At 40.1% G+C, this 18,958-nt stretch overlaps 2 protein-coding genes across 2 annotated transcripts in view; one reads left to right on the plus strand and one right to left on the minus strand.

Annotated features, from left to right (window-relative positions):
* The window catches only part of LOC134210055 (uncharacterized), a 923,126-nt gene that overhangs the window by 70,984 nt on the left and 833,184 nt on the right, over window positions 1-18,958 (plus strand). The window lies entirely within an intron of this gene.
* LOC134215104 (uncharacterized) lies at window positions 17,171-18,013 on the minus strand. Its single transcript, XM_062694355.1, has 3 exons — window positions 17,892-18,013; window positions 17,387-17,815; window positions 17,171-17,257 (listed from the first exon to the last, which is right to left on the minus strand). Exons 1-3 carry the CDS (start codon window positions 17,994-17,996, stop codon window positions 17,171-17,173), a joined length of 621 nt encoding a protein of 206 aa, XP_062550339.1. The 5' UTR covers window positions 17,997-18,013.

The following is an 18,958-nucleotide window of genomic DNA, read 5'->3' on the forward strand; positions in this document are numbered from 1 at the left end:
TTTATTCGGGTCGGTTTTGCTGATTCCTAGATATCTGCCGGAGTAAACACAAAGTCCGACGCAACTCACGCGAAGGAATAATGATTTTTATCAATAAACTTTCAAACTTCTTCGTCGCGTCTACTCTGGCTTCCTCCAGGCTTCCACCAAATGACCACCGCGGTACACTATCCGCCAGGGTTGTGCTGAATCATTCTCATACGATAATTATTGTAATTATAATTTGATAACTTCTCATGTGTGAAAAGTAGGTAAGTTATCATCGGCGATAACTTTTCAAATCTTGCAGTCTATTGATAATAATACAAAATAACACAAAGTTCAATCGCATGTTTGGTATTGTGTTTTGATGTTATGTAGGAAAATAAGTTCAAAAGTAGCATTAACCATTGCTTCGAATCGAGATACAGTTATCGAGCGATTCTTACTCTCTAGCGAGTTTTTATCAATTGATAATTTGGATATGTCATCGCTTGAGAGTGTTATTCATCTTCGATTATTTGAAAAAAATATTTTCATCATCATTTTCAAATAATATTACATTACATACACTAAGGTTCGTAATGCTAACTCAATCTCAGGAGCACAGGATAAACAACGAAAACAGATTCATTCTGAGTTCAAAACGAAAATATGTATACACCCGATTCTGTTTTTACACGGATTTTTTTTACACGGCCGTGTAAAAAAAATCCCATACAAAATTTTTGCAAAGTTGCTCCATTTTGCATAATTTGTCGAGAAATCATAAAACTTTTTTTACACGGATTTTCGAATTTTGAACTGAAATTTTGTTTACACGGAACGCCGTGTAAAAAAAGAATCGGGTGTATTATACAGCTACTTAGTTCTACGTCACCTTTGCGTACAACCCGATTGGGCTGCACCTTTGAGTTTTTTCTATGTTTTGTTCTTTCGATTTATTCCCGATTATTACCTAAAATGAGAGAATATTTAGTAAATACAAGAAACTTATAATCGGATGAATGATATTTGTCGCCATCACCCAAATCCAAAGATAAATCATAAACAAACAAACATAATGATACCCATGACGACGGCGAACAATTAGAACAAATTCAAATTTTCATCAAAGGATTGCTTAGTCATACTGGGTACCGCTGGGTACCGAAATCTTAGTACACTGGAACCACAAAATAAGTACTAATTTGCACTGACCCCAACATCTTGATTATTATATCTATGGTTATGCGGTCACTTTGCTTAATGTTACAAAACAACTTGGTAGTTTTTTCGAGTTTTTCGGAACAAACTTTCTTATTTCACCTGGTCAGCTGGAAGAACTAGCAATTTGGAGATGATTCATGAGCTTATATCAAAATCGACAAAAATGCAAATGTTACAAATATGCGATCATGGGCAGTATAAACATCATACAGAAAGACTTCGGAAAACACGAAAAACTAAGCACGATAGTCGGAGCATGTTTATATAAGATCGATAAGATTTCTTATGGGAGTTCAACAATAGGCGACAAAATTAGCCGTTCAACATTTCATGGCTTTTCCGCAAACGTGACCTTTAAGTGGTCTTGTTGTGTAGGGGTTATCACGCCTATCTAGAGAGTAGGAGGTTGAGGGATCGAGTCCCTCCAAGACACGTGGATTCTTTTTCGCAAATTTCATATCAATTTGTCCATTTCGAAACATATGCTGTGCATATGCGCAGCCAAGATATTAAAAAAAAAACTTATTTCTTTTTAAATGAGTTATCAGTTATCAGACACAAACTGTAAATAATTCTGCAAGAGAAAATGAATTTGGCAACAGGCAAGTTAGGTTAGTTTTGAATGCTCTTGAATGTTTGAATCTAGAACAAAAATCGTCACGAATTTGGTATAATTGCAAATAAATAATAATGTAAGTGTAAGTGTTTTAAAGCATTCAATTTTTATTTTTTGTCCACCTTATATTCCATTATCCTAAACGCACCGCCGGCCGGCATTACAGACAAGATTGCTGTGTTGTTTTATGCAGTTCCAGATCACAATACTTTTTTCTGGTCAAATAGTTTCCTCAAGTTTTCTCTCTCGTCCTCTCTCGGTTTTGCTCTCAAATCGATGGATACTTTTTGACAGCAGTGCTAGGATTTTTTTTGACAATCATTTTGAGTCTATCCGCAGCTCCCAGATTTACACCATCTGTTTTCAAATATCCTACGCCTACTCCGATCTACCCATTAATCTTTCATCATGTCCATTCAGTTACAGCATCTATTTTGAATACCTTATGCCTACTGCGATTCAAATGTATTCATCCATCATCCTCGCCTGTAGCCTTTTTGGAATAAATAATCTTTGTTTATTCCGATTCTTTCAAATTATTATTAATATTTTTTTATATAAGTTATTTTATTATTTTGAGAGTTTCCTATACACTTCAATTGATAATATGTATTTATTTATTTTAATCCGTGACCTATCCTACATTAAATGAACTAAGTTCAGTACTACTTAAGTACTCCATCAAGCTGGAGCCTCTCTGATTGATATCCGAGCTACCTCAGATGATGTAAAGAGCATTAGCATCACTGCCGACAATTAACGGAAGGCATTTTGAAGTGCAATATGTGACAACTCGTTTGAAAGCATCCGTAGGGGATGGTTTATCATGTGGTAAATAAACCGAACATTAGACGTATTTCCTGACGGGGGCTCCGCCAGTTGCATCAATTGTTGGCATTAATCGAGAGTTTGCCATTTATTTACTGGAAGCAGCAAAAACCGGGTTCACTTCAAAGTACCCTTGCGATAATAGGGTTCTTGCACTAAAGCCACTTGGGAATTGCCAATTTGCATAAGTCTACAGAGATTAATCGTTGCTGTTCTTTTATGCTGAAGATTGACTTGAGCTATCTGAACTGAAGCCATTGCGAATTAAGATAAGACACTCCACAACTTCAGCATTAATATGAACGGCAACAATGAAACTAAATTGGTATCTTACCAAGAACGTCAAAGACGAACCACAGAGTACAATGTGTATAACGCATAAAGCGAATCGATATAGGTGACAATTTATTTATTTTTCTTTTTTTCTTTATTTTTGAGATTTTCAGCCCGCGACTGGCTCATCTCATGTGACAACATTTCACAATAATAAAATACAATGCATTCCGAATAAAATTAATGAGAGTAGCCGATTATTTCGGCGAAGCAAAAAGTCAACTGTGTCTGTAATGAACAAACATCTTAAAATGGACTTATAGCACCTATATTGAAAAATATTTGTTCCATTCACAAGCGGAGAAAAAAAATATAGGGTAAGACGGTATAATATGCCCCCCCTAAGGCAACTCCTTGATAACTTTTTACTTTTCAACGCAATTTATGCAAACTTTGTGTTATTTGGTAGTCCAGGAAGTCGCAAATGTATTGCCCGTGAGTAGTCATATAAAAATATTACAGATAATATGTAATAAAGCTTTTTTGAAAAGTCGTGAAAAAATGGATTTTATAAAGTGCCTGGGCAATACGCCCCACCTTAACCAAAGACGTTTCATAGCCCTTCATTAGTATTTTATCAATCCCATAATAAAAAGGTTACAAATCCTTATGTGCTTGACATTAAAAAACCAACGTAAGTCTATTTAAGCAGGTTGGAATTACATTTCAAAAGTTTCCATATAATTTGGTAGCAACTGCTGCAAGCTCGCCTTGCTTGTGTCCAGTTGGTAAGGGCATATTGTCCTGCCTACACTGGGGCGTTTTGACCAGTGAAACATATTTTTGAAAAACGTTAAATTTTTGAAGATGGAAGCAATTTGTATATCATATTAACCACTGAGAAAAGTTATTTGGTTGCCCAACTGAGTGTTCCAGTGCAAGTTTTGCGGACAGTATGCGCTCCAGAATGATGCGCAAACAAACATTGAAAGTTACATCAAAACTGTAACTTCTTGTAAGTTTCTATTTTTTTTACTAAGTAATACAAAAATACTCCCATATTCACATAGGATGATGGTTTAACGAATATTTATAGGTACCAACTGATTTTCTAGAAATCAAAGTGGGGCGTTTTGGCCAGGTGGGGCACATTATACCGTCTTATATAATACTTCATGTTACTGATTGTTACTATCAACGTGTATTTGGCTAGACTTTGTTTCAAATTCCGAACAGCGCCCAAGAGGCACTATATTTCATTCAAAATTGGTGTATCGCTTCTATGCTGATAGTCATATTAGCTATAAGTACTCGGTATGGCTGGAGATTAAAAAATATTGTTTGCAATAGGAGATCGTCAGTTGCGTTCTAGCAAAAATTCCGCTTGAGGCCCTTCCTAAATATTTTAACAACAGCCACTACACCTGACGGTATAATTGCAATACTTCCATTATCAGGCGACAGGTGGTGTTGCTGTGTGTTTGTATCAATGTAATATTGCATATACACTAGTGACATCTGCTGTTCGATATCGTAAGCTTTCAATGTTCCTTCCACACACACGAGGTGGAGAACAGTCTTGAAGAAATTGAAAGTATACAGCTAGAATTTAGTATGGAGGTACAATGAAATCTCTTTTATTGTTTAGAACTGTAAAACAAGTCGTGGGAACAAAAAATCTAAAAATTATTTGTTGCTTTTTGACCTAGGTTTCATATTGATGCGATGCGTAGTTAATGAGAACGGATGATTTGTCCATACAAGGAAACTCATTTTACTTTAAATGTTGTGGCGCCATCTCGTTCAAACAACACCTTTGTCTTTGCCTTATTGAAATGTTCAATGCTGAAGCTGATTATAGCACCACGTGTACATCTGTCCCTTTAAGTAGTGCGAACAATCTTGCACCTTTTTTCTCCACCACACGCTTCTAAATTATGTTTTATATTTCCGCTAGACGTAATATCAGTTAATCCGATTATTTTTGCCGCTGCTCCTACATTACGGCTAATAGAATTCTACAAAGGCACTAATGGATACACTGATTACTAAATGATATTATCGTTGGTACATTATTCAACTTTCTGACCATATAGGAGCACCATTTAGGGGAAAAACTCACTGTATACGGCCCCTAAGTAAACATTTAAATTTAATAATTGTATCATCAAAATTTTTGTTTTTTTTTAATTGTATGTCGTTAGTTTAATACAAGTCCAAATAATTTTATGAGAAAAAACAACAAACTTGTTGGAAAAAGTACTATTTCATACTGTGAAAAGTTCTATTCTTTATGTTAGTTATTTTTACAGACTGGCATACCGAATCAAGAATACTTTTTCATGAGTAACGAAAGACTTAAATTACAGCAAAGAAAATCAAAACTCTGTTTCTAATATTTGATTTAAAATTAAATGAAATTTAGTTCTTTATTTTTATTTTTATTGGTAAAATTTTCAACCCGAGAGGCTGGCTCATCTCGTCCATGTAGTTCTTTTATTGGTGGATATATAAACCCCGTAGTAATAAGCCGGTTCCGATGTTGCTTCAAAATTCATGCTCTTAATTATAAAAATACCATCAATCATTTTACCCAACCAAGATTTCAAACGATTCTCCTATAATGTGTCCTATCTCCTTTTCCCATCATCACTCTCATATATAACCGTTTCATAATTATCATAAAACTGACTAATGCGTCTGGTATTGAAGACGACTGGAAGCGTTTTACCGAAGACCACTTTATCAAGAAGACTGGCAGCTCTGGCATTTTTCCATACAAGCGGTCAACTTCATTGCCGACAGAGCCTCTTCTGAGTTGAAGTGGTAGCTTGTTATCTGTGTGGTAGTGATCTTAGCTGACAAAAGTAAATGGGATCTAATAAAGGTGCGGAGGAAGTCGATGTCTGCTAGTGTTAGTTAACTGTCAACAAATAACTTTTAGAAGAAATATTTTCCACAGTAGGGAAAAGTAGAATTCTACTCTAAATTGTGTCGACATCGCGAATACAGATACAATACTTGGGATCGCAATATGCCAAAAAATTTGTCATGAAGCGTGTATACTAACTAACTATTTTCGCAAATCGCCAGTACCAATCAATTTACATTGGCCATCCACGATTATGCCCTTCAGTTAATTGCCTAGCTTCTGGCTATAAGTCAACCGGCACCACGAACTCTCGCCGCTTGGTTCGCCGGGTTACAAAATTTCTCTTTTATGTTTATTTTGCTGAAGATCTACCAACACAAGCAAACGTCGATGAACCCCGCACCTTCATTATTTGCAATGGAATATAGCTGTCAATTCACAAAACAAACCACACGGAATCACAAATCAGCTCAGTTTTGTACAGGCAAAAAAATTCCTCGTGAAAATGAGTTTGAAACAAAAAGAGTTTTTCGTTGCAATTTAGAAAAAAACGCAAGGAACTAATTCAAAATTATTATTTGTATGAAAATCTCGCATGGGCAGTTCCTTAGTACTTAACACCAATCAAGAGAGAGAGAGTCAGAGTGTAAGTTTAAAATTGAGGCTGTTTACTTAGTTTTATATGCTTTTAACTTATTTCTTTGGGGTCATTTTTGTGTTCTTATACGTTTGTCTACTTTGTGGGCTGCAAAATGGTGGGTTGACATCAAGGAAGGAGCGCCCAACAGAGCTCTGGTCCCCACAAGTCCCTATCTCACGCTTCCACGGGTCGTCCGATGACAAAAGACCGCCAGCTAAGGGTTGTGTACTTAGCTGGTAGTGCAGCCTGGGCACTGCTGTCCTTCTGACATCAGCTAGAGTGAGAAGGTACGCCTCGAGCGTCTGTTCACCAGGAGGTGCGGCTCAAACAGCGTCTGCCTGGTACCCAGCGGCTGATTAACGAAATGCTGTATCGCGTCAGCTATACCTAAGGTGGCAGCCCCATCATCGCGATGTAGGTAACGCGACCCCGGTAAGGTAGCTTACTGAAGCCTCTCATATACCACGAAAAATGGAGATAGAAAAAAAAAGAGAACGTTATTTTTGGCAACCGACCCGGCAACGAAATAAGGACTATGATTGGAAACTCGGTACCTGGAATGTCAGGACCCTAAATGAACCTGGACGAGTGAGCCTTCTGGCTCGTGAACTGCAGAATGTTGGAGTGAACGTGGCTGCTATTCAAGAAGTCCGATGGCCTAGATCCGGAGAACGTGAATTCCGAGCCGTGGACCCCACGACCAATACTGCATTCAAGTATAACATCTATCACAGCGTGGGCCCTCCTTAGCCGTGCGGTAAGACGCGTGGCTACAAAGCAAGACCATGCTGAGGGTGGCTGGGTTCGATTCCCGGTGCCGGTCTAGGCAATTTTCGGATTGGAAATTGTCTCGACTTCCCTGGGCATACAAGTATCATCGTGTTAGCCTCATGATATACGAATGCAAAAATGGTAACTTGGCTTAGAAACCTCGCAGTTAATAACTGTGGAAGTGCTTAATGAACACTAAGCTGCGAGGCGGCTCTGTCCCAGTGTGGGGATGTAATGCCAATAAGAAGAAGAAGAAGATCTATCACAGCGGCGGTGAAAAAGCAGAGCATGGAGTTGGTTTCGTAGTGATGGGCAAGCAGATGAAGCGAGTGATGCGGTGGAAACCCATTAGCGAACGAATCTGTGTGTTGAGGATACGGGGCAAATTCTTCAATTACAGCCTAATCAACGTTTACGCACCGACAAACGATAAATCCGACGACGTGAAGGACACGTTTTATGAATGTCTTGATAAAGCCTATGGAGAGTGCCCAAAGCATGACGTGAAAATTGTTATCGGAGACGCTAACGCTCAGGTCGGTAGAGAGGACTTTTTCCGTCCCATAATCGGTAGGGAGAGCCTTCACTCCGCTACCAATGACAACGGCCTATGGCTAGTAAATTTTGCTGCTGCCAGAGGGATGGCCATCAGTAGCACCTACTTTGCACGAAAGAGCATCCGAAAACACACCTGGAGACACCCAAATGGTAAAACTTGCAACCAGATAGACCATGTTCTGGTGGATGGGCGCCATTTCTCGGATGTTATCGATGTGCGGACATTCAGAGGTCCGAACATTGACTCTGATCACTACCTCGTTGTCAGTAAAATTCGATCACGGTTGTCAACTGTATCGAACGAAAGATCACAGCGAACGATGCGTTACAATATCCAGCGATTGTCGGCGGAAGGAGTATCGGCTGAGTACCGCCAGAAGCTCGACGAACGGATAAGTGCAATCAACGTTAGCGACAACATCAACGATCTATGGGAGTCGATCCATGGAGCGGTGAGCACAACAGCACGAGAAGTGGTAGGCACTGCACAGAGGCGACCCAGGACGGGTTGGTTCGATGTGGAGTGCCAGAGAGTGACAGACGAGAAGAACGTTGCCAGAAGCCGGATGTTGGTGTCAGGTACCCGATCGAAAAGAGATCGGTACAAGGAAGCAAGAGCAGTCGAAAAACGAACTCACCGCAGGAAGAAAAAAGAGTACGAAGAACAAGTGATTAGTGAGGCGCAGGAAAAAATGGAGCAGAACGATATGCAGAGGTTTTATGAGTCTGTCAATGGCGTGCGGAGAAAGACAGCGCCATCTCCCGTCATGTGCAACGACCAACAAGGGAATTTGCTGACAGATAAAACTGAAGTGGCTGCCAGGTGGAAGCAACACTTCGAGACTTTATTGAATGGAGGAAGTGACGGTGCATCAGAGAACAGAATACATATTAGCGACGATGGACAAGCTGTGGAATCACCTACACTGCGCTCCGAAAACTAGGGTGGACGTCTCTACCATTGCCTCCTTATGAATCACGGTGTTTATTAATTAACCTAGAAGAACTCAAAAAACGCAGGGAATTCTCAATGATAGCTTTCATGAACGATATTATCGCACAAAGAGTGGATAGTAGTGAAATTTTGGCAAATATTAATGTTTACGCCCCTATCCGTCCACTTAGAAATAGAAGTCTATTTTATATCAATAATAAAAGAACAAACTATGGCAGAAATGGCCCAATAAATAGAATGCTGACATGTTATAATGCCCATTGTGAAACAATTGATGTAACGATGAGTAAAACTAATATAAAACAAGTGTTCTTCTCTAGACAAGTTAGGTAATGACTAAAGTACACATAGACTAGACTAGATGAGGTTAAAAAAGCTGTCAAAGAGCTGAAAAACAATAAGGCTGCGGGGAAGGACCAGCTCCCGGCTGAACTTCTCAAACATGACAGTGAGCAGCTTTACGAAGTTCTGCACCATATTATGTCGAAAATATGGGAAGACGAGGAAATGCCTGCTAGCTGGTTGGACGGCCTCATTTGCCCTCTCTTTAAGAAAGGGCACAGACTGGAGTGCGCCAATTACCGAGGAATAACCGTCCTTAATTCAGCGTACAAAATTATGTCCCGTATTCTGTTCAACATATTGAGACCGCTTGAAGAGTCCTTCGTCGGCGAATACCAAGCAGGTTTTCGTGAGGGCCGATCAACGACGGATCAAATGTTTACCCTGAGACAAATCCTTGATAAATTCCGGGAGTACAACTTGCAGACACATCATCTGTTTATTGATTTCAAGGCGGCGTACGATTCAGTGAAACGGAATGAATTATGGCAAATTATGCTTGAACATGGTTTTCCGGCGAAACTGATACGGCTGATTCGTATAACGTTGGACGGATCGAAATCAAGTGTAAGGGTTGCGGATGAAATATCGACTAGAGTTTCCATCCAGGACTTCCTGGACAAAAATCCGGGATTTAGGAAAATTCAGGATTTCCCGATTCCCGGGATATTATTTTTCAAATCCCGAAAATCCCGGGATAAAAAATATTGTTTCATTTTGTTTCGCAAACAGTGTAATTTTTCTTACAAAAGTTATTTGTTTTGAAAGCGAAACCCAACTAAGGTGATAAACTCATATCATATTTTTATACATCTCATCAGACATGATTTTTTTCCAAGTTCGTTTATTTGGTAGGCTCAGGTATGTATACGGAACCAAGGTTCTTCGTGATGCACAATTGATATCATCTTATTATTAAATTAGTAAGAGATGAGCAGACATGAAAATATCGGAGATAGTTAATAGAAAACCTTTACAAAAAATATTAGATTCCCCTATACCACTCAATGGAGAGCCACTGACTGATACTTTTTCCAGCAGCTACAGCTTTCTTTTAATTAAACGACAAGCATCTACAGTACAAGATCAGCTAGATCTATTTGGCGCCTGCTTCCTACTCATCTCCCGTCTACAGTGAGGTTGTGTACACTAGCTGATATTCGCCTTGCTAATCTCCTCACGCCGCCCAACATTGATGCAGTTTTCCTGAGCTTCTTGCCTCCAGAACAATTCTTGATCCAATTCATGTCCTTCCAATCGACGTTCGTACAACAAACTTTCCAGCACATGCGCAGTACAAATGGTCCGACCCCGATGCTCTGCCTAATTTTTTTGGTTCTTGCTGCTGACCAGCTCCTGACCAAAGCTTCGCTTGGACTCCTACTGACCAACTAGCAAGCTACCGAAAGTTCGAACCTCTCACTAATTTATGTACGGCGCTACCCATGACTTTCGCAGCCAATGCATGATCCCACGATGCCACGAGACTTATGCGCCCGATCCATGGATCCCGGACTGCGATTACGTTTCTGTAGATAATCCATCGGCATTATGTTTAAGATCCGAAAGCTTTCTGGATCATAATCTGTTCCAGGGTTGTTAAAAGATAAATTTTCGTCGTTTCACATTTAACGCCAACTTCGATAACGATAATAGTTGTACGATGATGTTTCGGTAACGATAAAATGAGCGTTGATTTAACGTTATCGTTATAAGAGTACTTGTTGATTTATCGAGTTACCTGTAACGTACACCACAACTAAAAGCACAAATATTCTCAAGTTGGTTTTACAAAACCTATTTCAAGCATTGCATCACCTTCAAATTTCAGAATCGCGTTTAAATCGTGGCTTTAATTGGAATTCGATAATATTACCGAATTTTCCAATCATTAGTAAATAATCTGAGAATATTTTTAATGTCTTAGAGAGTATTTTCACTCGGTGCAGGTACTCTATGCCTAGAATGCAGTAATGCAGGTCGCTGCATCATATTGTTTTAGAGCTTGGATCCCAACATGTTGCCGAGGGATTCCGACTCCAGCTGCTTATCATTGCTTATCCGATAAGAAGGATTGACAAAAAAGGTCATCATGCGTCGGCGGTAGAAGCGTACATATATTGATGTACATCTGTCTGGGTAGTTCTTATCAGAACACCTATGCGGCATTGTAAAATATCACTAAACAGAACACCTCACTGTTCTTGATTCCCTAGAGTGTCAGGCATTGATTCTAGAGTGAATCGCTTCGATCAAAATCAACTCTGGTCAACAGGCTGCACTCAATTTGTCTAATTCTCGGCAATTCTCTCTCTTTTTCGAAAGAATCGATTCAAATTAGAATTAAATTGAGTTCTAATTTGAACTCTGCGTTATCTGGCCTAACTAAAATATGAACTTTACCCCTGAACATTGAATAAAATCGTTTTTAAATCAAAAAATAAGTTTTCTAAGGAAACATCGAAAAATCCCGGGATCCCGGGATTTCCCGGGATATATGAACAAGTTCATCCCGAATCCCGGGACAACGAAAATGGCCGGGAAATGGAAACTCTAATATCGACGTCATTTGTTACCTTAGATGGATTAAAGCAGGGTGATGCACTCTCGAACCTACTGTTCAATATAGCGCTCGAGGGAGCGATTAGGAGAGCTGGTGTGCAAAGAAGCGGTACCATTATCACAAGATCGCATATGCTCCTGGGATTTGCGGACGATATCGATATTATCGGAATTGATCGCCGTGCCGTGGAAGAGGCTTTTGCGCCTTTTAAGAGGGAGACAGCGAGGATTGGACTCACGATCAATACCAGCAAAACGAAGTACATGGTCGCTGGCAATCAACGTGGGTTCATTAGTGGTGGTGGTAGCGAAATAGTGCTGGATGGTGAAAAATTTGAAGTGGTAGAAGAATGTGTGTATCTTGGAACATTAGTGACGTGCGATAATGATGTTACCCGCGAGGTGAAAAGGCGTATTACAGCTGCAAATAGGGCTTATTACGGACTTCGTAACCAGCTTAAGTCCCGTAGTCTGCAAACGAAAACAAAACTCGCGCTGTATACTACTCTGATTCTTCCGGTGGCTTTATACGGCCATGAGACATGGACGTTAAAGGAGGCTGATCGGAGAGCTCTCGGAGTGTTTGAGCGTAAGGTGCTGCGGACAATACTCGGCGGTAAACAGGAGAACGGTACATTCAAAGTTAATTGCCTATATGCCGGGTATTAAGCGACCCGGGGTGGAAATTAATTACTATATGTCTGAAACTTGATTATGCATATGTACAACATGGGGTAGATTGAGTTCGGAGAAGGTAGTGGGGGTTAACCGCCCCTTCGGTGGGGTTTGATCCCACGACCCCAGTTCGCATGACAGGTGCTTTCCCTACTAAGCTACGAAGGACCTCCGTCGTCCACCGCAGCTTAGCGGGTACTGATGAAACCAAATTCCCAGCACCAGGTACCAGCCGATCTCTCGCAATACATTTTCAGAGCTAACTCTCTCAAATGTATTTTTGTACACAATGTCAACCAAGTAGGATGAGTATTTAGTATTGTCCGGCTCCTACACACTTGCTTCATCAGCAACGGCGCTCAATGAAGTAGGGTTGTGTGAGGTTGTGCCAGTTTGGTCGTCAGATCCCAACACGACCACACAAGCGAAGAGAGATCGCCACTCGAGATCAGTACATTCAAAGTTAATTGCCTATATGCCGGGTATTAAGCCACCCGGAGTGGAAATTAATTACTATGTCTGAAACTTGATTATGCATATGTACAACATGTGATAGATTTAGTTCGGAAAAGGTATTGGAGGGTAACCGCCCCTTCGGTGGGGTTTGATCCCACGACCCCAGTTCGCATGACAGGTGCTTTCCCTACTAAGCTACGAAGGACCTCCGTCGTCCACCGCAGCTTAGCGGGTACTGATGAAACCAAATTCCCAGCACCAGGTACCAGCCGATCTCTCGCAATACATTTTCAGAGCTAACTCTCTCAAATGTATTTTTTTGTACACAATGTCAACCAAGTAGGATGAGTATTTAGTATTGTCCGGCTCCTACAGCTGCGGTGGACGATCCGCTAAGCTGCGGTGGACGACGGAGGTCCTTCGTAGCTTAGTAGGGAAAGCACCTGTCATGCGAACTGGGGTCGTGGGATCAAACCCCACCGAAGGGGCGGTTACCCTCCAATACCTTTTCCGAACTAAATCTATCACATGTTGTACATATGCATAATCAAGTTTCAGACATAGGAGAACGGTATTTGGCGGCGCCGCATGAATCACGAATTGTACCAGGTGTATAAAGGGCTGGATATTATTAAGCTTATACAACACGGCAGACTACGGTGGGCTGGTCACGTGGTTCGTATGCCGGAAGAACGTCAAGCGAAGATAATATTTAGTAGAGAACCCGGAAGAGGCCGCAGGCTTCGTGGAAGGCCGCGTACACGATGGCTTTTTGCAGTTGAAGAGGTCCTGAGGGCGCTCAATGTTCAGGGCGACTGGAAGCGATTGGCCCAGGATCGAGTCCAGTGGAGAAGGATACTCCATTCGGCGTAGGTTCATCGAAGAGCTGTAGCCCATCAAGTATCAAGTAGTATACGTTTGACTACAAAATAAAGTGTTGTAATTTAAAAACGAATTTGAACCTATTGCAACGGTAGAAACATCAAAAACTGAAAAGCGATAAAAATGAGTTTTATTTGCATCGGAAAATTATTAATCTGTCAAAATTCTGGCTTGCTCCAAGGTAGCATAATCACGGCTAGTGAATTAACATTCTCAAAATTTGCCGTTTTTTTCTATATATTTACATCTATTTTTGTTATCTATCATCTGAATTTTCTCAATGAATTGAACCGGTGCCAGCGAAAGTGGTACATGTTACATTGAGTAAATTATTCAGGAGACGCATTTTCCCAAAAACATTGAATAATAAATTCATATTTGCAATTTTTTGCAATTAAACTGTACCAACATGTTACGACTGATGTGCCTAAAGATAGTAATGAAAAATAAGCGAGGTTTATTGCAAATTTCAAGTTTATTGGAGCAAATTGCACATGTACCACTATTAATGGGAACAAAAGGAAACAGAAACCGAAAAACGTTGACAGTAAAAGTGGTACATGTACATTTTTGAAATCTTTCTAAACGGCAGTAAACTATCTTGAAATTCAAAAAAGGATTAAAATCTGTTGTGAAAACAGTCATGTTGCCGAATTTTCTTTTAAATAAGCTGATTTTAGTGGGTGGAACTGTACATGTACCACTATTTCTGGCAACGAAATGGCCATTGTGATATATACCAGAAAATAAAATGTGCATATCTCCAGATTTAGTTGCCAAAAATCACTTTTTCGTTATTCCCTTACTAGATCTTTGCAAATAGAAGCCGTTGGTGTAAAAAAAACTCAAAATTGACAAAAATGGTTTATGTACCACTTTCGCTGGCACCGGTTCAATTATTAACAATAACTGGTTTCCTACTCGCAGCGGCCAGGCGCTAATGTATATGTGCAAACAGCCAGCATGAGTAAACCGCCGGAAATTTGTATGGCGAAAAACATCTAACGCGGGTTTTCTCAAAGTTAGGAATTTTCAAAAAAAAACTATTTGGTACTATTTCTGTACACGCCCGTTGCAAATTACTCAAAGATGAAGTGAAATTGACGTCTTTTTTTCTGACGGAAATTTTTCTCATTTTTTCGTAAAAAGTGAAACTAATCAAAATTTGAGTAGTTCCACTTTTTACGAAAAATTAGTGAGATTTTCGAGAGATAAAAAGATACGGCAATACAATTCCACTCAGTCTCTGAGTGAAGAGTTCATTTTCTACTATCTAGGATGGCAGAACCTTTTCGAACTTTTGGGTTTTTAGGCAAGGTAATGATAAAAGTTAAGAAAAATCTAGAGGATAAATTGTTTCAAATCAAATCATGAAACCAGTCTTCAGTCGAAATGTGAAGGAAATTAACAGGTCCGTACGGAAATTGATATAGAGTGCGGCACTTTAATCGTCAGCTCAAGACAAAATTCCGAATATTATTCGGCTTATAGTTATGCTGATCTCATAAAATTGAAATACGTTAAATCTCAGTGTACTTCTCGAGAGTTTTTTTTTTAGCATAATTTAAATGTGTTTTTAATGTATTTTGATTGATCGTGTAACTGAGGTTACAGTGTCAATTCACTCACACAAACATACATAGTACCACCTCGGCTCACCGACAGCGCTGCTAACAGTGTCGCCCGATTTCAGGCTGTGTTGCCAGTCTTCTTGATAATGTGGTCTTCGGTTTTACTCTGCCCGACGTTTCGACCATTGGATGTGGCCTTTGTTCAAGGGAAAAAATAGTCATTCGTTTTCCAGTAAAACGCTCAAAATCAAAACTGTATTGTAGCGGAAATTTTTTTGCTTTTTGTTTTTGCAAGAACTGTTTTTATTTGCTCGCGATTAACGCAGAAACGTGTTATTAATATTGAATCAGATACCCTACATCGTGTCCTCCGACCCGGCACTGAGCTTTTAATTACAGAACTCTTTCCGAGCACGGCTAACGAAGATGCTTTCCTTCAACGTATAAGAAGATTAGGGGCCGCAAGCGGTACAACATCCTAACCAAAACAAAATGGATTGTAACCGCACAGGAAACCCTCTTATGTGCCGCACAAGACGCAGCCATCATCGACGTGGGCAAAACAGCGTCTTGTGGTGGGAGATAATTCTCCGTGGCCAACTTCCATGGTGTTAATTCATTTCTTCGAATGCCGTTTGACAGAATCGTTACAATTTGTCTTCATGATTTCAGTAGTCTTGAAGAAATTTTTATTATTTCAACGATCACAAAAATGAACAACTTTTTAAACAAAATGTATGTTGAGAAATGTGAATGCTTTGTGACAAAAGTATAAGATGTTTACTATTTCAAATGAAAAGTACAACGTTAGCTCAAATAACATCATACATTTACTGATATTGACAAGATAAGACAATTTGTATTATTGGATTCCAACGAATAGGCGTCGAGTAAATGGATCGGGGGCAAATAAAATTGAACGCACCACCATACCATCTTCAACAACCAGACAGTATTGCGTTATGTGGTTTGTATAGAAGGTAGAAATCTGTTGACTTTCAGTGGCGGCATAAAATATTCAAAGCTTCAGACCGTAGTCGGTGGCAAACCGTAGAGTCACTTACAGGCAGTCGTCAGCCAGCTACAGGCAAACAGTCACATAGAGGTTTGTGGTAAATCAGATCGAGAAACTGATGGCTTTGGTGGGTTTGTTTCTATTATTGGCAGGCCACCGTTTCGGAATTCCCGCATATTTATGCTGTTTGAGCTAAATGTAGCGACATGGAATCTGGTATCACGTCTATTTCTTCTTCTTCAATGTCCCTACATTCCGAATGGAACTGAGCATGTTTTTCTCATAGGTTGCCCAATGAAGAAAGAGGCCGACTTATGGCGATCCATTAGATCCATAGATCCATTATACGGAAGATAGATGCAAATGTGTCATTAATGTACACTGGGTGTGAATCATCCAATCTATAAAAATGAAGCTTATAGCCTCGGAAACTACTGAACCGATCGGCGTGAAAATTTGTATGCAGAGGTTTTTGGGGCCAGGGAAGGTTCTTAAGATGGTTCGAGACCCCTCCCTCCTTTGAAAAGGGGGGCTCCCATACAAATGGAACTGCAATTTCTGCATGACTCGAGAACTAATTTGAGAATTAATCAATTTTAGGCGAAACGAAGTTCGTCGGGTCTGCTAGTATTCAATATATCTCACCCTTACAGTGACAAGATTTCATCAATTTCATGCTTACTACCAAAATAGCATAGTAGAATACTTCGTAAAGTCGATTACGTGTTGGAGCAAACATACCACAGATGCCCACTTTTAGATCAGAAAAACAAATCTATTCAAACTATTAACTTTATGTTCAGAAGAGTTGTGTCATAAGATAATATAATAAAGTCTGAAAAAGATAACACTAAGCTTAAATTCTTCTTTGAATTTTATTAGCGTTACAAAATTTTCAAATTAAAACAGCAACTATGTAACCTAAATGTCAATCAAAACCGTTTATTCCATCCATGACACCGTACACTAATATGGATTCAACGGACACTGGTTGTAAAAGTCCAACAGCTCATCGCAGCCCTCCTCCTCGTTGGGGGTCCAATCCGGACAGAACTGTGGATGTAAAATTCCTCATTAATTAGGCACAGCTGCTCATCCGCTTTTACAAGCGAACATCGCGTTTGACATCAGAAAACCACATCTCGTGGCATCAAATTAAATTACATCCAAAAATACACCCACCCTGATGGCGTACGAATGCAAACAGGACATGGTGAAGCCCGAAATGGGATTACAATTGTCCAGCCCGGGAACGACCGGTGGGCTCTGTTGTTGAATTTCGCTAAAAATGGTCGCTCGCTGGTTGGCCTCCGCCACACAATAACGCAGCGCCAGGTACATCAACGGGTAGCGGCCCGGTTCGGAGATCTCTCTGACGTGCTCGTTCAGGGCGTAGAAATCAATCAACTTTGTGCCGCTGGAATCGCTGCGGTCGAACAGCTCCAAATAGTTGAACAGACAGTCGGAGGCACACCCGGCTGGACCGCCGGCCAGCCCACCGCCCGGAATCGGAACCAGCGGGTAGTGCGACAATCGATTCCAACATTCGACGTAGATCGTATCGTTGTAGGTGGTGCTGCCGTCCATCCAGGGGCAGCATATTTTCGGGCTCTGGTGGGGTTATGCAAAATTTTACAATGGTTACTTACAACGGATTACACACACAGGGTACGGAACATGAACTTACGGCTGGTGGCGGTGGGGCCGTGCAGTCTCGCTGGGCTTGGATCAAGGCCAGTTCAGCGAAAACGACGACAGCTGCAAACGATGCAAGAAACAAACGGTTGTCCATTTTTTCCCTTATTTGTTGCCAACTAGTGAAGTGGTGAACTGTATGTTGAGACTGGATAATTCTAATTGGTTGTGCTTGCTTTTATTCCGTGGACTAGGATAGATAATTGTGCTCATGGTGAATTACCGGTGACAAATTCAGATAACACATGTATCTCATTTCATATCTCAAAGATTTATCTTTAAATAGTCTTATCGGAGCTTCACGAAATTGATTCTAGTTAAGAATTAAACTGTGCTTCCCATAAATCAATGCTGATAAGCCAAAACTGAGTAATAAAAATTTCATTTGGATATTTACGATGGTTAATGCCCCGCATTTTTCATGCCGATTACTTCATCCACGCTTACAACATACAAGGGAGATTATTCCTTTCAAGCGATTGGACTGCAGCGTGATTGGGATCTGCGACATTGGGATTATCGTCGGAACAATACAAACGAGGAAACGGGAAAAAATAGATAAGTTTGTGTCATTGTAGCTAGCTGCGATAGCTAATCTAATATTTGATGTTCAATAAATTCGAAATATTACTATTGCGACCAAACTTAAAATCTTATTCTCCTTAACAGAAATATTAGCTTTACACTGGACCTTAGTTTCTAATTTAAATAGGACTTCTACTTCTTCTTCTTCTTCTTCAATGGCTATACATTCCAGCTGAAACTTGGCCAGTTTTTCAACTTGGTATTCTATTAGCATTTCCTCAGTTAATAATTGAAAGCTTTTCTATGCCCACCATGGCATGATTATGTATCTTGTTTGGCAAGTACAATGGATACACTATGCCCAGGGTGTCGAGAATGTTTCCAACCTGAAAACATCCTAGACCGGACCGAGAATCAAACTCGCCATCTCCGGATTGGCAATCCTACCCCTTTGCTAGAAAGACTACTGTAGACCAGAATTTTAATAGGAATCAATCTCAAATATCCAAAACAACTGAACAGCTAAATCATCAA

Source organism: Armigeres subalbatus, chromosome 2 (assembly GCF_024139115.2).
Source record: "Armigeres subalbatus isolate Guangzhou_Male chromosome 2, GZ_Asu_2, whole genome shotgun sequence".
NCBI classification, from domain to species: Eukaryota; Metazoa; Arthropoda; class Insecta; order Diptera; family Culicidae; genus Armigeres; species Armigeres subalbatus.